Source organism: Aotus nancymaae, unplaced genomic scaffold, assembly GCF_030222135.1.
Source record: "Aotus nancymaae isolate 86718 unplaced genomic scaffold, 86718_ANA_hifiasm-v0.15.2.pri h1tg000041l, whole genome shotgun sequence".
Classification (NCBI taxonomy): Eukaryota; Metazoa; Chordata; class Mammalia; order Primates; family Aotidae; genus Aotus; species Aotus nancymaae.
Window position 1 is genome coordinate 36,575,740 of NW_026988455.1, and position 21,811 is coordinate 36,597,550.

Below are 21,811 nucleotides of genomic sequence, written 5' to 3' on the forward strand. Positions count from 1 at the left end.
TCAAATCGTTTTTAGCAGTAGACTCTTTTTCAAATCAATTTGAAAACGGGTTCATTGGAAACAAAGTACAAGAGCAGATGAAGGAGTTAAAAGCCCTTGAGCTGACCCCAGTCCTCCTCTCTTCTTCCCACCCACCCAATCGCCAGAGGTGGCTCCCTGGAACATTAAGCCACAGAGTCCCCGCTCTGGCCTAGGGAGTCCCTATTTGTGTGTGTGTGGTCACTCACACCGCTGGCTGAGTCAGCCTTTGCAGCTAGACTGCTGGGTGCAGAGCTCAGGCTCCAGCACGGGTTAGCTGTGTGTTGCTGGACAAGTTATTTAATCTTCCTGTGTCTTCATTTCCTTATGAGTAAAATGGGAATAAAAAGAGTTCCTACCTTATGGAATTACTGTGATGATTAAAAGAGATAATGACCATAAAACCCTGAGAACCATGCCTGGCATATGAAAGCACTCAATAAATGTTAGTTATTATTACTACTATGTGAGCTCCGTGGTGGTAGTGGTGGTGGTGGTTATTATCATTGTTAATTTTACCTCTACTAATCCTGTGGGGTCACTTCAAAGGCCCAGCATAACAAAATACTCCTGGCATTCCCTAAAAATCAGAAAGCTGCAGCCCGGTTCTGGCCTCACACTGACCTTCCATCAGTGTCCCCTTGCCTCCCAGGTTGGCTCTTTCTGTTTTGGGCTTCATGCCTCCGTTTCCTGGGGTGAAAGGGACAGAGGGGTCCTGAGTGCCGTTCGGAAAGGCCAGCCCCTGGGAGCATCTTTGTCTTTCCTACCCTTTCTTTTACATTCTGAGGGTACCAGAGGTTCAGGCAGCCCTGGCTGCCCACTCCCAAATGAGAGCCTGCCTCCTGAGAATTCCTCTTAGGCTAACACTTTTCCTATAGCTGTCAGCAACAAGCATTATTTCTGCTTTTTGGCAACTCGGGTTACATTCCTGTTGGAAGATGGGATGATGATACAGTTAGGAAAGAAGTTAAATGGTTTAAACCTCTTTACCTGAAACATTCAGGAGCCATCAAAATTGAGCAGCTGATTTTGAATTAAACAGAGAGACAGTTTGATAGTATTGGAGAAAGGGTTGGTAGTATAGTAATGAGAACTTTTCAAGTTTGAGATCTTCTTTTATGACAGATGAACACAGATTAATTTTATATTTTAAAAGTTAAGAGAGAAAAATTACAAAGTGCAACAGTACCTGAGTGATGACCCAAATTCCTGTGCCTTCCGACAGATTTGCTGTGAGCTGGAAGAGTGTCAGAACCCTTGCCTAGAACTGGAGCCCTTTGACTGTGGCTGTGATGAGATCCTGGTGTACCAACAAGAGGACCCTTCGGTGACTTGTGATCAGGTGGTTCTCGTTGTCAAGGAAGTCATCAACAGGAGGTGTCCAGAGATGGTCTCCAACAGCCGGACGTCCTCAACAGAAGCTGTGGCAGGCAGTGCCCCCCTCTCCCAGGGGTCTTCTGGGATTATGGAATTGTATGGTTCTGACGTAGAGCCACAGCCCAGCTCTGTGAATTTCATAGAGAACCCTCCAGATCTCAACGATTCTAACCAGGCTCAGGTGGATGCCAGCATAGACCTCGTTAGTCCAGACAGCGGACTGGCCACCATTAGGAGCAGCCGCTCATCCAAGGAGAGCTCCGTTTTCCTCAGTGATGACAGCCCCGTGGGAGAAGGTGCTGGGCCTCACCACAGCCTCCTCCCAGGGCTTGACTCCTACAGCCCCATCCCTGAAGGGGCAGTCGCGGAGGAACACGCGTGGTCTGGAGAACACGGTGAACACTTTGACCTCTTCCACTTCGACCCGGCACCCATGGCTTCTGGACAGTCCCAGCAATCTTCTCATTCTGCAGACTACTCCCCAGCAGATGACTTCTTCCCCAACAGCGACCTGTCAGAAGGACAGCTCCCTGCTGGGCCCGAAGGACTTGATAGGATGGGAACCGCCATGTCTAATTATTCATCCAGTTCACTTTTGTCAGGGGCTGGCAAAGATAGCTTTGTGGAATATGATGAGGAGTTTGTCGAGAGACAAGAAAGTCCCAGAGATAACTCTGAAAGAAATTTGAGCCTGACAGATTTTGTGGGAGATGAATCCCCTTCCCCAGAAAGGCTAAAAAACACTGGAAAGAGAATCCCACCAACACCCAGGAATAGTTTGGTAGAAAGCTCGCCATCCACTGAAGGAGCAGCCTCACTCTGTACAGAAGATATGACCCAGGAAGCAACTGACACAGGTCACCTGGGGCCACCTCAGACCCATGCACGGTGCAGCAGCTGGTGGGGTGGTTTGGAAATTGACTCCAAAAATATTGCAGATGCATGGAGTTCCAGTGAACAGGAATCTGTTTTCCAGAGCCCTGAATCGTGGAAAGAGCATAAGACAAGCTCCATTGATAGAAGAGCCTCGGATTCTGTATTTCAACCAAAGAGTCTCGAATTCACAAAGTCAGGTCCCTGGGAGTCTGAATTTGGTCAGCCTGAACTGGACAGCAATGATATTCAAGACCAAAATGAGGAAAGCTTGCCATTCCAGAACCTGCCCGTGGAGAAATCACCTTTGCCAAATACATCTCCTCAAGGAACAAACCACCTGATAGAAGACTTTGCTTCCTTGTGGCACTCTGGTGGCTCTCCCACAGCGATGCCAGAGCCCTGGGGAAATCCTACAGATGACGGTGAAGTAGCGGCTGCGGCGCCATTCCCACCGTGGAGTGCGTTTGGTAAAGAAGATCATGCCGAAGCTTTAAAAAATACCTGGAATTTGCATCCAACGAGTGGCGAGACACCTTCTGTTAGGGATCCGAATGAGTGGGCCATGGCAAAAAGCGGCTTTGCCTTTTCTTCTTCAGAACTACTGGACAGTTCACCCAGTGAGATAAACAATGAAGCAGCTCCAGAAATCTGGAGCAAGAGGAACAATGACTCCAGGGATCGTATCTTTGCACCTGGCAATCCCGGTTCTGATCTGGATCACCCATGGATTAATTCTAAGCCACCAAAAGAGGATCAGAATGGTTTAGTGGATCCTAAAACTAGAGGCAAGGTATATGAAAAGGTAGATTCCTGGAACCTTTTTGAGGAGAGTATTAAGAAAGGAGGGTCAGATGTCCTAGCTCCTTGGGAAGATTCCTTCTTATCTTACAAATGTTCCGATTACAGTGCATCCAACATCGGAGAAGATTCCGTGCCTTCTCCCTTAGATACCAATTACTCCACCTCAGACTCTTACACATCACCAACATTTGCTGGAGACGAAAAAGAAACTGAACACAAGCCATTTGCTAAAGAGGAAGGTTTTGAATCAAAAGATGGTAACTCCACTGCAGAGGAGCCTGAAATTCCTCCTCAGTCACTGCAGCAGCTGCCTGGAAATCGAATCAACTCAGGTCCTGGGAACCTAGACATGTGGACTTCACCTCATACAGATAACAGTTCTGAAACAAATGCCACTCATGACCTGGATGAAAATGAACTCAAGACAGAGCACACAGATGGTAAGAATGTCTCCATGGAGGACGACGTGGGGGAAAGCAGCCAGTCCAGTTACGACGACCCCAGCATGATGCAACTGTACAATGAAACAAACCGACAACTCACGCTTTTGCACAGCAACTCCCAGCAGACGGCCCCTGACAACCTCGATTTATGGAACAGAGTGATTTTGGAGGATACTCAGTCCACTGCAACGATCTCGGATATGGATAATGATTTGGACTGGGATGACTGCAGCGGGGGTGTGGCAATCCCCAGTGACAGTCAAACAGAGGGATACATGGCTGAAAGTACTGAGCCGGAAACCCGATTTACGGTGAGACAGCTGGAACCCTGGGGTTTGGAGTATCAGGAAGCAAATCAGGTAGATTGGGAGCTCCCTGCCTCTGATGAGCATACCAAGGACAGTGCTCCCAGTGAACACCATACACTGAATGAGAAAAGTGGGCAGTTAATTGCAAACACTATTTGGGATTCTGTCATGAGAAATAAAGACATGTCGTCGTTCACGTTACCAGGCTCGTCATATATCACAGATTCACAGCAAAGCAAATTGCCTCCTGAAATCCCCAGCCATTCAGCAAATGTTAAGGACACTCACTCCCCAGATGCGCCAGTAGCCTCTGGAACCAGTGAGTCAGGGGCTCTTATATCTCATCTTGATGATCAGGACACAGAGAGGGAAACCCTGCAAAGTGATGCAGCATCCTTGGCCACTAGGCTTGAGAATCCAGGCCATTTTGCACACCCAGATCAATGGAAAGGTCATAGCGATGGACAAAGTGAAACTAGGAAGGAAGCCCTGGGAGTCACTGACAGAGGAAATCACCTTGATGAAGAGGAGGTGATCTTCTCTGGTGTGGAGACTGCCCCAGGGATTTCTGAAAAAGGGCAGAGTGACCAGGAACTGTCTTCTCTGGCTGCATCTGAACATCAAGAAATCTGTGTTAAATCAGGCAAAATCAGCTCCCTTGCAGTCACTTCCAGTCCTCAAACCGAGGAACCAGAGGAAGTTTTGGAGGATGAGAAGGGGCCTTACAGTCTAGACTCCTGTGATGTGCAAACAGTGATGTCCGCAGATAACCTGCAGCCAAAAGATACCTATGAAAAGCATCTCATGAGTCATAGAAATTCAGATGAAACTACTGAGACGACTTCAGACGGGATAAATTTCACAAAATATGTATCTGTTCCTGAAAAGGATCTTGAGAAAACGGAAGAGTGTCACATTCTAGAGCCAGAGAACCTGGGTGGAGGGCCACCTCACAAAGTTCCCCAAAGCCTTGACTTTGGGGATGGCCCTGTAGACAGTGACGTGCCTGTCAGCTGCACAAGTTCTGATGTTAAGGGGACTGAAGCTCTTGATGTTAAGGGGACTGAAAATAGCCTTCCAGGAGCTGGTTCATCTGGAAATTTTGACACAGATACTATTTCTAGTGAGTATACTCATTCAAGTGCATCGAGTCCTGAGTTAAATGATTCTTCAGTTGCACTGTCTTCCTGGGGCCAACAACCCAGTTCTGGGTATCAGGAAGAGAACCAAGACGGTTGGCATGAACAGCATCGCCAAGAATCTGAACCAATTACCACTGATGGTCAAGTAGGAATAGTTACTGAAATGAAGGATTTAGAGAAAAACAGAATAAATGAGTTTGAAAAGAGCTTTGATCACAAAGCTCCTACATTTTTAGAGATCTGGAATGACTCAGTTGATGGTGATTCCTTTTCTTCTTTATCCAGTCCTGAAACAGGCAAACATTTTGAACATTCAGGGACACACAAGGAAAGCAATCTAATCATTAACTACCAGGAGAAAAATGAACATGAGATTCCTGAAACTGCACAGCCAGAGGCTGCCAGGGTCATTTCAACAAGCTCAGGGTCTGACGATGAGAGTGTCGGTGGTGAAGAGTCAGTAGAGGAAGAGATCTGTTTGGCCAGCTGCCACGTTGCTCGGGATGAATCCAGAGCTTGGGATTCGTTGAATGAATCTAGTAAGTTCTTGGTCACAGCTGATCCTGAGTCTGAAAATATTTCTGACCACCTAGGCAGCTCAGAGCCTGCAGAGAATGAGAACAAGTCAAACCCATTCTGTGACAACCAACAAAGCTGCCCTGATCACTGGAATTTCTCACCTTTAACGGAGACTGAAGTACAGATTATAGCAGTGGAGGAGGAGACGAGGTCTTCTCCAGAAACAGGGAAGACAGGAGATGTTCTGTGGCAAGTAGCTCCCAAAGCTGAACCAAAGAACGAAGATAATTCTCAACTGGAAATGCTGGGCTTCTCAGCTGATAGCAGTGAGTGGTGGAATGCTTCACCCCAGGAAGGGAGACTAATTGAGAGTACATTTGAAGGGGAGCTGTCTGACTCCAGTGGTGTGTTGGAGATAAATTCTTCAGTATACCAAAATGCCGGTCCCTGGGGAGTACCGGTTCAGGGTGATATTGAGCCTGTGGAAACACGCTATACTAATCCTTTCAGTGACAACCATCAGTCATCCTTTCTGGCAGATAATGGGAAGAACTCCCATGAGCAACTCTGGAACATTCAACCAAGGCAGCCAGACCCAGATGCTGACAAGTTTAGCCAGCTTGTAACACTGGACCAAATCAAAGAAAAGGACTCAAGAGAGCAAACCTTTGTGTCTGCTGATGATGAGGAACTGACTTCTGAAACACCTACCCAAGAGCGGTGTCAGGACACCACGCTGTCGGTCTGCAATCAGCCAGACACGGCCTTTACTCACACAGAGGAAAATGGTTGTGTTACATCTAACGTTTCAACTAATGAATGTCAAGAAACAAATCAGTGGGAACAAGAAAAATCACACCTAGGTGTGATGACAAATTCAAGCATCGCCACAGAAAATTTCCCTGCTGCCAGTTCTCCCACCCAGCTGATAATGAAGTCAGGCTCCGAATGGGATGGCTCTACCCCAAGTGAGGACTCCCGAGGGACCTTTGTGCCAGATATTTTACATGGCAACTTTCAAGAGGGTGGGCAGCTGGTCTCTGCGGCACCTGACTTATGGATGGATGCTAAGAAGCCCTTCAGTTTGAAAGCAGATGGTGAGAATCCTGACATCCTGACGCACTGCCACCGTGACAGCAAATCTCAGGCTTCCAACAGCCCTGATATATGTCACGATTCTGAAGTGAAGCAAGAGACTGAGAAGCATCTCAGTGCTGGCATGGGGCCTGAAGTGGAATCCAGTGAGCTTCATCTCACTGAGCCAGAGACGGATGAAGAACCCAGTCATGAGGCTGGACAGGAGTTTTTCCCATCCAATGCAGAACACAGTTTTGAAAATGCAATCCCACTGCCTCCAATCGGCAGTCAAGCAGACATTAAGGGCTCCTATCAGCCTGCCTCTCATAAAGGTTCACCTGAACCTTCTGAAATAAATGGTGATGACAATACAGGTTTACAAGCATCAGAAAAAGGAGGCAGCCCAGATATGGCACCAATTTTGGAATCTGTTGACAGAACTATCTCAAGGATTGAAAATGTGGCCACCAGCGTTTTTGTAACTCACCAAGAGCCAACTCCAGAAGGTGACGGTTCTTGGATATCAGACAGCTTTTCCCCTGAAAGTCAGCCTGGTGCGAGAGCTTTGTTTGATGATGAGCCACATTTAGCCACAGAGAATCCTGCCATGGTCCCTGATGCTTTGCTAGCCTCAGACACTTGTCTGGATATAAGCGAAACTGCCTTTGACCACAGTTTCAGCGATGCCTCGGGTCTCAACACATCCACGGGAACAATAGATGACATGAGCAAACTGACATTATCCGAAGGCCATCCCGAAACACCAGTTGATGGGGACCTAGGGAAGCAAGATATCTGCTCATCCGAAGCCTCGTGGGGTGATTTTGAATACGATATGATGGGCCAGATTATCGATGAAGATTTCCTGAGAGAGCCTGAACACTTCCTGTATGGTGGCGACCCTCCTCTGGAGGAAGAGTCTCTGAAGCAGTCGCTGGTGCCATACACACCTCCCTTTGATTTGTCCCATCTCACAGAACCTGCCCGTGGTGTTGAAACAACAGAGGAAGCTGGGTCTTCAGAGGATGAGTCTCTGGGATGCAGAGCAACAGAGATAGTGCTTTCTGCACTCCCTGATCAAAGAAGTGAGGGAAAGCAGGCTGAGACCAAAACTAGACTGCCTGGATCCCAGCTGGTTGTGCTGCATATTCACGAAGACCCTCAGTCCGTTTCTTTGCCGATAGAAACAGGCTCCAAGATTTTGTCTCCATCAAACATTGACTGGGAAGTAGAAACAGATAATTCCGATTCACCAGCAGGTGGAGACATAGGACCACCAAATGGTAAGAAAGATCCCATTTTTTTCCACCACCAAGAAACTGCCGCGTCGATTAAACTAGCGCATAGTTGTAATACACACTTTTTCTACCAATGAGGGTAGAGAGGAACTAACTACATTTGCAAGGCATGCCTCATCAAGTCCTGTATAACAGCGGTAAACTCTAACGCATATGTAATACCTATCCCTGATAGTGCACGAGAAAATCGAATGCCTCTACAAAATGTAAATATTTTCTAGCTGGGCACATGCTAGTAGCTCATACCTGTAATCCCAGCACTTTGGGAGGCTGAGGTGGGCGGATCACCTGAGGTTAGGTGTTCAAGAGCAGTCTGGCCAGCCTGGTGAAATACCGTCTCTATTAAAAATACAAAAATTAGCTGGGCATGGTGGCAGGTGCCTGTAATCCCAGCTACTCAGGAGGCTGAGGCAGGAGAATCGCTTGAACCCAGGAGGTGGAGGTTACAAGATCATGCCATTATACTCCAGCCTGGGTGATAGAGCAGGACTCTGCCTCAAAAAAATAAATAAAACAAAATAAAAATATTAAGTTACCTCTTTTAGATGATCATTTGCAAGGATCACAAATCACATAATGTGTTAATTAAATCTTGTTCTCCTCTTCTCACTTTCAACTTCCACTTCTAGGTGCCAGCAAGGAAATATCAGAATTGGAAGAAGAAAAAATAATTCCTACCGAAGAGCCTGAGCAGATACAATCAGAATACAAGGAAGAAAGATGCACAGAGAGGAATGAAGATCATCATGCATTACACCCGGATTACATACTTATAAACCATGAAGAAAATTCACACTCAAAGCCAGAGGTGTGTGAAGAAAGAGAAAGCATGGCTGAATTAGAAGAATTGCATGTAGGTTCCAAAGAAACAGGGCTGCCAGGAACTCAGTTAGCAAGCTTCCCATACATGTGTCAGCCTGTCTCCTTAAATGAAAGAAAAGGTCTCTCTGCAGAGAGAATGTCTTCTAAAGATGACAAGAGGTCATCTCTTGAAAGCCCTGTGCAAGACCAGAGTTGGATGCTCTTGGGCCATGGTGAGGTTGGTGATCCATCACTGGATGCCAGGGACTCAGGGCCTGGGTGGTTTGGCAAGACTGTGGAGCCATTCTCTGATCTCAGCTTGGGCGAGGGTCCCCAGCTGCAGGTTCTGGAAGAAATGAAGCCTCTAGAATCTTTAGCACTAGAGGAAGCCTCTGGTCCAGTCAGCCAATCACAGAAGAACAAGAGCCGAGGCAGGGCTGGCCCGGATGCAGTTACATTGCAGGCTGTCACCCATGACAATGAATGGGAAATGCTTTCACCACAGCCTGCTCAGAAAAACATGATCCCTGACACGGAAATGGAGGAGGAGACAGAGTTCCTTGAGCACAGAACCAGGAAACCAAGACCAAAAGGGTAAGCAAAAAGCTAGATTGATTATTATTTTTTTCCTGAAAAGGATTTTATTTAGAAACCCGGGAAATGGTTAGAGGTTTTGGAATATGAAGAATACCTGGATGGTAGCAGCTTTGCTTATATTTAATGCAAGGCACACCATCAGTAAAAGTGGCTACTAGATAACTATAACCATAATGATGATTTGTGTACGTTTGCAACCAAAAAGCCCCTTCAGTTTTCATTCAGAGTCTGATACCTACCCCCCAACTGCCACTCCACCTACTTGAATACCTGCATGACTCTTAGGCAGTTGGAAATACAAGAGAGTAACACTAACATTTATCCAGCACCTACTAAGTGCGAGGCAGTTTGCATGTATTATCTCATTTAATCCTAACAACAGGCTGGTGGGGGGAATGGAAGGGGTGGGGTGGAGCAGGGGATTCAAGGCTCAGAAAGGTTCTATAACTTGCCTAGAATTAAGTAACCAGAGTAAACACTATGAGAGTCAAAGCTTGCCTCCTCCAAAGCCTGTACTTTATCAGTTGACACACCGCTTAGCATACAGAAAAGGCATTTTCTGGTTTTACGTAAGCACCTAACTTAGGGATGAAGACAGAGAGACTCCACAGCGGTCTCCGTATCTTAGTGTAAAACATTAATTCCCTAATTGACAGAAATATTGGCAAACTGTAATCAAATCAGTGATTTGTTTATTCATTCACCGATCCATTCATTCATTCACCATATGGTTTTTGAGAGCTTGCTCTTGGCCGTGGTTCCGGGTAGCCAATGGGCATATAGCAGGGAACAGGATGTCATCGCTGCCCTCACGCTTCCAGTCTCTGCTGAAACTGTTTAGCATTCTTCATTTCTCTTCATTTGCCTTTCTGAAGTCCTCCTACTTCCAGGGACAAAAGAACAAATTGTCAAAAGTAACTTAAGTAAAGGGGAAAGTCATGTTTCCTCCTTAAAATGCAGTAGAGAAAAGATAACAGCTAGGTGCGGTGGCTCATGCCTGTAATCCTAGCACCTTGGGAGGCCGAGGTGAATGGATCACTTGAGGTCAAGAGTTCAAGACCAACCTGGCCAACATGGTGAAAACCTGTCTCTACTGAAAATACAAAAATTAGCCAAAGGTGGTGGCACGTGCCTGTAATCCCAGCTACTTAGGAGGCTGAGACAGGAGAATCGTTTGAACCTGAGAGGCAGAGGTTGCAGTGAGTGAGCCAAGATCGTGCCACTGCACTCCAGCCTGGGCAACAGAGCCAGACTCCATCGCAAAAAAATTTTTTTAAAGTGAAAAAAGATATATATATTTTCCCCTATTTAGCTTGGGAATATAAAGGACTATGCACACCACATACTCACAGTGAGTCAGGGAATCTGGATTCCAGCCTGACTCTACCATGACTGATGATACATTTTAGGATTAACCTCAGGCTTAGGTTTTCTCATCCATAAAATTAGTGAGTTGGGCTGAAAGATCTCAAGCCTTCTGCGGTATTAAATTCTGGGAACTTAATTTGTGTGGAAACAGAATGTGTCCAGGAAAGCTTTGGCATTCACAAATTACATTTCTTGATGAAAGGAACAAGGGTAATGGAAAGAATAGCTGGGGTATGTTGAGGGTTAGCAAAGTGCCAGAAAGGGTTAAAAGCTCTACCATATTCCAGGGAAGCTTCATAAATCCAGACATTGTCAGCTGGCCTAATCCTTCCTTCTTCCCGTCAAGCTCTTTTCTTCCAGAGAGACCCCGGATCCGTTATCAGAAAGAGAGTAGCAGATGGATCCCAGCAGCCCTGCTGGCATTGTTAAAGATTGAGCTCAGAACTCAGGCAGTCAGGAGTTGGCTGAGCTATTGTTTGGCTTCTTGTCTGCATTTTGAACGTGCCCCTGAAATCCAACAGATGATAGTCAGTGTTCAGTTGTGCCACCAGCACCTTTTCTTTCAACAAGATTTCTTTGCTCATCTCTTTCTGCTCAGCTTTCATCCTACTGAAACTTTTCTCACAATGGGGATGGGGCAGATTTTCCCTCTGGCATGTGTATTATCTTTTGCATAAATAATTGACTCTGAATGTATTTGAATGTCTACCTCTGTGCTAGATTTTGGGAGCATAAAGAGTTGTCTAAAACCGTAGTTCTCTAAGTGGGGTCCTAAAACAACCACATCAGTATCACCTGAGTACTTGTTAGAAATGCAAATTATCTGCCACAACCCAGACCTCCAGAATCAGGAACTCTGGGGGTGAGGCCCAGCCAGCTGAGCTTCAGCAGCAACTAATGCACTCCAGAGCTTGAGAACCACTGGTTTAAAACATACTGTCAGCCCTTGAGGAGTTTACAATTTAATTAAAGAGTTAGACACAAGTAAAAAGGTAAATAGCAGTGTAATATTTAAGTCAAGATAGTCAATGACCAATGTCAGTTTAAATATAAATAGGCACCAATTACAGGCATTTGCTGCAGACCAGGTACTAAGCACTCTCTGTGCACTATTTCACTTTACAATGGCAACCCTGTGAGATAAGAATTATACGAGTGAAGAAATAAGAGGAGAGACATCAGTTTCGGGCACCTTTATGGAGCGGGCAGCAGGAAAAGCTTATTATCTGTCAGACACAGGGAGACGGAGTGCCCAGGGCCCACGATACTTTAAGGAGCCCATGAGAATATTTTCTTTTATAGTCTGAAGAAAAAATGATTATACTTTCACATGGATTGCATTTGTCTTTATACCAACACAGTTGTAAAATAAATTTTAAAAAAAGTTTTAATGACAGAAGGGGCTTATGAAGGCAGAGTGCCTAGGACCCATGCAACTCACAGTGCAGCTCTGAGAGGTACATTTAAAACAGTCATTAAGGGAAGGTCATAATTTGGAAAGGCGGAGGGGTAAGAAGCTAGCCGAGTGAACTGGGATGAATACGATGAAGGAACCCATGGAGACAGGAAGGTAATCACAGAAGCAAAACAATGGGATAGCCGTGGTTTCCCAAACAAAAACCTGGAAACAGCTTTTGACACATAATCTGATCATAGAACAGAACATCCCAAATCAAGACCCTTCTGCAAAAAGAAAATGAAGAAAGGCCCCTGTTAAATAGAAAGAGGTTCATAGTATGTGTAATATGACTCACCAGCTGCTATCAGCTTCTTCCCTCCCCTCCTTCAGCCTCACCCTCTCTCAGCTCCCAAACTGTTTTGAGAGCTGCAAGCCACATTTTCAAAATCTGAGAAAGCATGAGAAAAATGTCTTTTCTCCTCATATGCCACCTACTGACTCTTGTTATCAAAACTTGTTACAAGGGCTGAAAGATAACCTCTCTCCCTTGAGATGTGCAGCACTTCATTCACATTCCGTAGGATCAGTCTTTCCAGAATCCTTTGCCAACCCTTGGTCACCCTCCAGCTATAGAACTGTCCAGCAGGGGATCAAATGCCAGTTCCCAAAGACCGTGCTGGATGTGCCTGATCTTTCCTACGTGGTCACAAAGAACATTTGCAGGGTAATCTGTAGCACACAGACCTTTCTTAAAAGGAAGAAACACTTAGCTGTTTATTTTCAAGAAAGCATGCTTGGGAGAATGATGTGTGAAGAAAGGGTAATTTGGTTCCATGTTAGTCAGCGTTTCCAGAAAAACAACAAATAGGAGATATCTGTATTTGTATCTCCATCTTGCTATCTAGCTAGCTACTGAGAGAATTTTAAGGAATTGGCTCATGTGATTATGGGGGTTGGCAAGTCTGAAGTCTGTAGGGCAAGCTGGCAGGCGGGAAACTTAAGCAAGAGTCAGTATTGTCCTGAGTGTGAGTTCTGCAGGGCTGCAGGCTGGAAACTCAGGCAGGTTTCTGGGTTTCAGTCTTCAGGAGAATTTCCTTCTTCAGGAAACTTCAGACTGTGCTATGAAGACCTTCGTCTGATTGATGAAGGCCCCTCACATTATGGAGGGTAATTTGCTTTACTCAAAGTCTGCCAATTTCAGTGTTAATCGCATCTAAATGATACCTTTACAACAACGTCTAAACTGGTGTCTGACCAAATAACTGGGCACCACAGCCTAGCCAAGTCAAAATGTAAACATTAACTATCACAGGTTATAGTAAAAAACCTGATCTGTGTGTTAAACATGGATTAAATCATTAACATTTTAAAACTCACTATCTGAATTATATGAAAATGTGACAATATACAAATATATTGGCTTTCTATAGATATGAGCAAAGAAATAACGTGCAAAGGAATCAAAGAAAATCATTTTCAAGAGGACTGAGAAAACTCATCTCAACTGATGAATCTTTTGGAGATACAGGCAGCCGTAGGGGATGGAGGGAGGGGGAAGGGGGTGGGGTGCGGAGGAGAAGAGAGGAAATCATTGTCCCATGTACTTTTGAAACAGTATTTAGACGTAACCTGACCCTCATATTTGTGGAACCGTATCTTGTTTCCTAGCTCTGTGAGGTGAGGTATTCAGTATTCCCTGAAATAAAGATGACCTTCAAACACAGTGTATTCGGTTCTGTGGTGATCGGTCTGCATCCTTTCTTTTTAAATTAGTAATTTTTCATCTTTTTTCCACCTGATAACATTGTAGAAAAGAATTTATCTTTCCGCTTGTGAGTGACACTGTGAGATCTTTTTGTTTTTCGTGAAATCAGGCTTTTTCTGTCTATGACTTATGTTTGGGGAGTTAGTGCATTTGACCTTTTATCCACGTGAATGTTGAAAATGAGAAATAGATTTGAAAAATTAGTTGACTCTTTCTCTCAACGTTGGGTAGCAGCAACTCTGAGAAGCGTCAGGTGGACCAAGCTGTATCCCAGTTCCGGACATTTGCCCTTTCTCAGAGGTGAGTTGATGCTCTCTAAACTCCAGTGCGTGCTTGTTTATTCACCGTTTTGGGGCGTTGTCCTGTACCAAATCTGGAAGAACAAACTTAGCACTGAGTCTGTGTTCATTGATTTTTGTAATTATATTTGATCCATTGGTGCCGTATGTTGGCAAGTTGGTGGCGCTAAGTATCATTAAAAGTCCCGCTGATTGTGGTGGCTCATGCCTGTAATCTCAGCACTTTGGGAGGCCGAGGCGGGTGGATCACCTGAGGTCAGGAACTCAAGAGCAACCTGGCCAGCATGGCAAAACCCTGTCTCTACTAAAAAGATAAAAATTAGCCAGGCATGGTGGCCTGCACCTGTAATCCTAGCTACTTGAGAGGCTGAGGCAGGAGAATTGCTTGAACCCGGAAGGCGGAGGTTGCAGTGAGCTGAGATTGCACCACTGCATTCCACCCTGGGTGAAAGAGCAAAATTTTGTCTCAAAAAATCCTAGCACTTTGGGAGGCCGAGGTGGGTGGATCACCTGAGGTCCGGAGTTCAAGACCAGCCTGGCCATCATGGTGAAACCCCATCTTAAAAAAAAAAAAAAAAAAGTCCTTTAAATTTGCAATTTAATTCAGGACTTAGTCTCCTTCCTTCATTTCCTTCTTTTCTCTCTTGACTTCTCTCTGTTTCGTGCCCTCCACCCACTTCTGCATTTCTGGCCAACCCTACCCAGAGCGGACCTTTAGTAGCAGTAAGTGCTTCCAGACTGACAAATACATTATTTTCCTTGGTCCACCCACATGACACTTGAGATAGACAGGGCAAGTGTTCCTACTCCCATTTCTTAGCCAGATGAGCAAACTGACTTAACACACGAACTGCTTAATGTCATCCAGAAATGAGAAAGTGGTGAGGTTAGGACCTAAATCTAGGTCTTCTCTGTCTAGCCCAGTACTCGTCAATGAAACACAGCTGCGCAAACCACCATTTCTCTTGAGCTACTTCTATAGGTTGATGTTTTCATTCCTATTCTCCTGTTGTCCCACTGAAAGGCACATAAAGTGCAATAGCAAAGTTCTCCACGAGATTATTTTGAGACTGACTGGGCCAGAAACCACGCCTGACTCCTCAGACTGTCTTGTGACCTACTGGGCTTTTTTGATGCCTGAGTAAATATTTGCTAGCACAGTGGATCTGCGAGCGCTACTGCTGTGTCAGTGGGCTGCTCCCCATCTGTGGTGTGTGGGACCAGCTCGAGTGGTTGGAGACCAGAGGGAAGGGAGAGCATCAAAGCCCCTCAATGTTCATTTACGTTTTCCAAATATTTATAGGTGTGGTGTTTGGTGGTGAGGGATTTTACAGCCAGAGAGAGCCACGAGTGCCAAGATGAGGTGGTGCAACTCCGTTTTCCTGTGGGAGGAACGCCCACAAAGGAACCCATTTGTGTTGTACTGGCTTCTAGTTTGGGAAAAACTCACGGTACTTCTCCAGCTGGAAACTTGAAACATCACAACTAGTGGCATTGCTTACTTCAGGAAAAACAAAAAAGAAATCTCTGTGCAAGTTGCTGGTATTTGAGGAAGACAAGAAGTCATGACTTGTGAAAGCAGGGTGTATTAGTGTATCGGGGCACAGCAGGAAAGAGATGACACATTCAAATTAGGAAAATTTGAGAGATTTAATAAAGAGTATTTACAAAGATGGAGGCAAAGTGTGAGGAACTCACAAGGAATAGTGCGGTAGCCCAGGAACAGGGGCGGCTCGGCTGTTGTTCTTCCTACACCTCAGGAGTGGGGACAGAGTGATGATCAGAACCCAGAAAGACAATTTCAGGTAGAAAGGGCCACCCTGAAAGGCACAGTGACCTAGTGTGAGGGACACGGCCAGCCAGAGGCACTCCCGCTTCTTCTTGCCCCTTATCTCCCACAGGGGTCCTCACTGGTCCAAACCTAGTGGAGGATGGGCGTGGTGCCTCACACCTGTAATCTGAGCATTTTGGGAGGCCGAGGCAGACAGATCACTTGAGGTCAGGAGTTCGAGACCAGCCTGGACAACATGGTCAAACCCCGTCTCTACTAAAAATACAAAAATTAGCCAAGCATGGTGGTGTGTGCCTGTAATCCCAGCTACTTGGGAAGCTGAGGCAGGAGAATCACTTGAACCCAGGAGGTGGAGGTCGAAGTGAGCTGAGATTGTACCACTGCACTCTAGCCTGGGTGAATGAGTGAGACCATGTCAAAAAAATATAATGATAACTTTTTGGAGAGGAACATTGTTTCATTTAGTCATCTATTATACCATCAACTCAAGCAGCTGTTGACAATGTAATCTTCAAAGACCTTTTTTATTTTTATTTTTTAAACTTCCATGTATTAAATAATTTAAAAGTGTTAATTTAGCTCTCAGAGAATAACTAAAACTCCACTGGAGAATTTGACATTTACATGCCTTAGTACTTCCTATTTTTTTAAAAAAAATCTTAATTGCCTTTGTATAATGAATAAAATAATACATTTCCTCAAATGCCCAGTATTCTCTGAGTTAGGTCTATTTTGCCCTGGCACAATCTGAGAAAACATCTTGCAAGACAAAAGGGAGTGTTATTGATAATGACCTATGTCCCACATTTCCATTTAATGAAGTATTACTTAAAATGTTTTTAAGGTATCTATATTGGCCTGATGACAGTAACTTAATCACCATGCCTGACCAACTGCTAACTTCCAAAACAGATGTTATTATTTAAAACAGAATTAGGCTTGACATGGTGGCTCACACCTGTAATCTCAGCACTTTGGGAGACCAAGATGGGAGGATCACCTGAGGCCAGGAGTTCAAGACCAGCCTGGCCAATATTTAGTATTTTTCTACTAAAAATATAAACATTAGCTGAGTATGGTGACACACAACTGTAATCCCAGCTACTCAGGGAGCCAGGGCTGGAGAATCATTTGAATGTGGAAGGCGAAGGTTGCAGTGAGCCGAGATGACACCACTGCACTCCCAGCCTGGGCGAGCCTGGGCAACAGAGCTAGACTGTCTCAAAACAAAACAAATAAAACAGAATTAGTTACAGTGTCTGTTCTGTAGCGTTCAGTTGCTGCCTTTCCCAAATAGGGAAGAAAGCCCCTTCTGATGAGCCAGCGCTTCATAAAGACAAGATCCCCATTTTCAGCCTTCGCCCTGGGCAGACATTCCCAAGATACAACCAGCTCCAGAGTCATCTTTTCTCCCCTAATGATTTGGGAAATTCACCCATGCTTTTGCTGAAATTTCTGCCAGCCAGTGACCCTGCAAAGTAACACCTTCCTGTGGGCCCCACCCAGTCTCCTTCATAGCTGAAAGATGCATGGCACGTGAGAAATTATTTCATAACTATTCATAATTATGAAGAATTTTTTAGGCTTTTAGTTTAAATAAAGATATAAAATTTGCACCTTCCTCCTCTGCTCCCTTCCTTACCGTAAGAATAGGAGCTAAGGCCAGGCGTGGTGGCTCACACCTGTAATCCCAGCACTTTGGGAGGCTGAGGTAGGTGGATCACCTGAGGTTAGGAGTTCAAGACCAGCCTGGCCAACATGGTGAAACCCCGTCTCTACTAAAAATTCAAAAATTATCCGTGTGTGGTGGCACGTGCCTGTAATCCCAGCTACTCAGGAGGCTGAGGCAGGAGAATCGATTGAACCTGGGAGGTGGAGGTTGCAGTGAGCTGAGATCACACCACTGCACTCCAGCCTGGGTGACAGAGTGAGATTCTGTCTCAAAAAAAAAAAAAACAAAAAAAACAAAAAGAACAGGAGCTAACAACATCTCGTAAGCACCTACCCTGGTCGTCCTCTGCTGAGTAATTAACTTTCCTGCTCCAGTAGAGTTAGGTCAATTGGAGATTACCTAAAATTGCCCATCCCCTGTTCTCCCATGGTCCCCTCCCCACCCTACCTCCCATCAAAAAAAGAAAAAGATTATGTAACATTGGATTTCTAGTTATTTCCCAAATTGACATTTTTCTAGAAGAAGTCTTTGGTTTATCTGATAATATATATATTTTTGAAGACCATACCAATAAACACATGCCTATTTTGTAAACATTTCATTAATACTTTATTTGCATTAACTGTGTCAGTATTTCTGCTGGCATTTTTAGAAGTAATAATAATAGAAGTAGCTAACATGTATTGTGAGTTTATTTTAACCCAGATGACTCTCTACATAGGTTATCTTACCTCTTTTTTTTTCTGAGACGGAGTCTTATTCTCTCACCCAGGCTGGAGTGTGGAGTGCAGTGGCACAATCTCGGCTCACTGCAACCTCTGTCTGCTGGGTTCAAGATTCTTTTGCCTCAGCCTCCTGAGTAACTGGGACTACAGACAGGCAACGCCATGCCCGGCTCTCTTACAGTTTTTAAGGAACATCATGACTACTGTCCATTCTGTGAATGAGCAATCTTAAGGCGCCGTGAGGTTTAGTAATTTCCACACTTGCTAATAAGTGGTAGAAATCAGGTTCAAACTTGGCCTTCTGACTGCAGGGTCCACAGGTTAACCTCCACACCCATTTGTCTCCCGGTCGCTGAAATTGTACTAACTTAGATAAACATCCTAACTTTCTCTAGGACCTTTAGCTGGACTTCCTTATGAATCCTGCTATGCTTCCACAGTCCGTTTTATTATGATCTTAATCATCATTTATTCAATGAAAATAATTACGTTGCCATTATATAGGGATGTGCTGTGAAACTACAGGGTGTTTTTTTTTCTAAGAGGTTTCAGGAAAACTAAATTCCTTATAACTTGGGCTTTGAGTCCATTCACATACAGTCTTAGGAGCAGGAGTAGCAGCAGCTTTCCTCAACTGACATAGAAATTAAAGGGCATTTTTGACTCCACAACATGAGTGAAAGGGTGTCTTATATTCCCAAATGAAACTCAGCACAGCCCCAGCTCTGTCCCCTAGCCAGAGCGGCTGCACGGGGAGATCTGGGAGGCAGGTGATCATCCTTATTTAGATGTGCCAGAGATCATGTGACCAGAAAATGGAGGCGAATCTGTATTTCCAGTTAACTGCTCGGAAGAGAGATGCTGAAGAGCTGTAGCCGTGCATCCTTTTCACCCTCCTGTTCGAAAGCCTCCTCTCATCCTTAGAAGGTAGGTGGGTCCTGGTGCAGCTTTTAGGAGATCGGGTACAGAAAGGACAGAATGCAATGGAGAGTATTGTTCTCGAAGACTAATCTATTGCTGCTGGGAAGTTGGAGGGGGAAAGGGGAGGGGGATGAGAGGATGCTGAATTCTGCCCAGCTCCTTGCAACTGACAGCTGGCAGTTGCATTTTAATCTGTATCCACTCATCCTGGAAAGGCTTGTGGTCTTTATGCTATCTCCGCCCCTTTTTAGACATTCAGGTAATCAGGAAACAGGCTTTGCACAGCTATAATCATTTTGTTTTCCTTTATGATAAAAATGGAGAGAGAAAAATCAAAGAAAGTGACAGATTTGAAACTGTGACTATCGGCTAATGAGAAATATAATGTCTGTTTGGATTATTTGACAAGCAGGACAGCCCTGGTAGAGAGGCATTTTTATTTTTTTATGTTATTTCTAATTGCTGTTGAAGCTAGCGCATCTGTTTTTCTAAAGAATCTTGTAACCTTTAAACCTTACCTGAGTTTTAAGCTGCAGAAATAGGTCATCCTCAAAAATGGGCTTATGTTGTTCCCTCTGTCTTTTCAAAATCAAGAAAGAATACTGAAAAGTTATCAATATTTCACTGAGTAACTAAGTTGCGTGAGGAAGTAAAAAAATTACCACCTGGTCAATTTCAACCAGGAATACACAGGTTATTAAATTTCTGTGTGGTAACTAGAGAACTAAACTAGACTCCTACCTAGCAGAAGTGATTTAAAGTGTGACTCTGCCTGAGATCAGGGTACTGGCAATGTGGATGAAAGGGGAAGGGGGCATAATCTCCATCCACTGCCCCCTCTTTAATGCAAACTCTTGACATGGTTTGATCTTATGTAAGCTTGCTGTGTAAGTCCAGCTTCCAGGACCACTTCCAGCCAGATGGCTGCCCTGTGCCCCTCCTGTAGAGGAAATGGGATTGACTCCTGCGTGAGTCTATTCCAAAATCTTCATCTGATGAAAGTTTTCTTAAAATCGTAACTGATAATATGCACAGAATGTAAAATCTGGAATAATTAGATTACGATGCCTGGTAATCAAAAAAATGACCCATGAAATTTGTCTTGATTGATAGGAGAAATGTCTTATCTGGGAGGTAAAACAAAACAAAACGGCTTTTATGGAAATGTCACTAGGGCAAATTAGACATTTTTAGGGTACTGAAAAGTCAGTACCCTTAAAATGGTTTAGACCTTGTTCCCCAGCTCAGAAGAACAAGATGAAGCTGTTGTCTTTGGAAGTCAGCAGCACCTAAACATCCCTGTGAGATTGAGCTTTGTAATGCAAAGTTACCCTTTATGTCCTAAATAAGGTTTAATGCCTCACAGATACTTAAGGATAATGAGCCAGGTTCTCCGTCCTATTAACAAGAAGTCATATTAACATTTTTTCCCGATGATTAGTGCTCTTTTTGGTATATCCCAGTGAACTTCTATTTACATTCCATTTGGCTTCTCAATCTTGAGTGGCTTTGTACTCCTGGGAAGATTTATCTCTTTAATAAGAGATACTTTAATAAAGGATCACAGTACTTTCTTGATTTAACTTCACACTTTCTAGCTAGAAGATAAAGTGTAGGGTTTGCATGTAGGTTCAGGTACTCGATATAGGTTACAGTGCAAAAGCTTAGGTTTATCTACAGCAAATAAAAGCGATTTTTTTTCCTACTTAACTAGCTTGGAATTGCTTGCCCTGTTTGCTATGTCAAGATTTTGCAGACAGAGACTGCATGAACTGAGTTCCTGCTAGAGTAGTTTGTATTTGGGATGGTTTCTCAATTCCTTACGAATCCAAGTTAAGGGTAATTAGTAGCTGGGGGAAGGAAGAAGGGGTGAGAAGGGGCAGAAGGAAAAGTAGGGAAGGACAGATTCTGTCCCCTGGTATCTTGTCTGCCCGCTTGACAAAGAACATGGCTCCTTCTGGATTAATAATGGCAGGAATCGTGAGGTGCTTGTGGATAGGTACATCACGATGTGGCTTGGGCTGGTCTCAAACTTCTGGCCCCATAAGAGGGGCATTGGAGAAAAAGCAGGGTAGATGCCCTTCATTTGAGCGCTCTTTTCCTTTGAGGGCTATTGCCAAAGTTGGCTCTTTCTTGTTCGGATAGCTGCCTATTTGCCTGCTATTTTAATAGTTGTTTGATTCGTTATATTGTTCTTGAATCTTGAAGTTCAACTGCTAAGGTGATAGAAGCTGAACTAAATTTTAGAATTCATTTGGATTCACTTCTTGAATTTACAGGCAGAACATCAGTCCTAGTTAGAATGTGTGTGATTGTCTTAAGATCACCCAGTCAGTGGCTAGGCTGGCATCAGAACTCAGGGGTCTTAGCTCTGGACCTTATGCTACTTCCTCTCAGCCCAGGGCCTTTGAGAAAAAAAATCTTGGTGCAATAGCTCATGCCTGTAATCCCAGCACTTTGGGAGGCTGAGGCAGGAGGATCACTTGAGGCCGGAGGTTTGAGACCAGCCTGAGCAACATAGTGAGACCCTGTCTCTACAGAAAATTAAAAATTAGCTGAATGTGGTAGCATGCACCTGTACTTCCAACTGCATTGGAGGCTGAGGCAGGAGGA

At 44.6% G+C, this 21,811-nt stretch overlaps 1 protein-coding gene and 1 long non-coding RNA gene across 10 annotated transcripts in view; one reads left to right on the forward strand and one right to left on the reverse strand.

The window, feature by feature from the left end:
• Positions 1-21,811, forward strand: part of PRUNE2 (prune homolog 2 with BCH domain) — a 292,750-nt gene that overhangs the window by 197,380 nt on the left and 73,559 nt on the right. For all 9 annotated transcript variants that reach the window (XM_012474548.2, XM_012474544.3, XM_064361635.1 and 6 more), the window contains exons 8-9: positions 1,244-7,844; positions 8,489-9,254. In XM_012474548.2, the coding sequence (XP_012329971.2) occupies positions 1,244-7,844; positions 8,489-9,254 (7,367 nt within the window). The remainder of the gene's footprint in view (positions 1-1,243; positions 7,845-8,488; positions 9,255-21,811) is intronic.
• LOC105732460 (uncharacterized) lies at positions 9,933-12,628 on the reverse strand. Its single transcript, XR_001110994.2, has 3 exons — positions 12,380-12,628; positions 10,903-11,132; positions 9,933-10,140 (listed from the first exon to the last, which is right to left on the reverse strand). It is a non-coding gene; the product is annotated as an uncharacterized LOC105732460 (long non-coding RNA).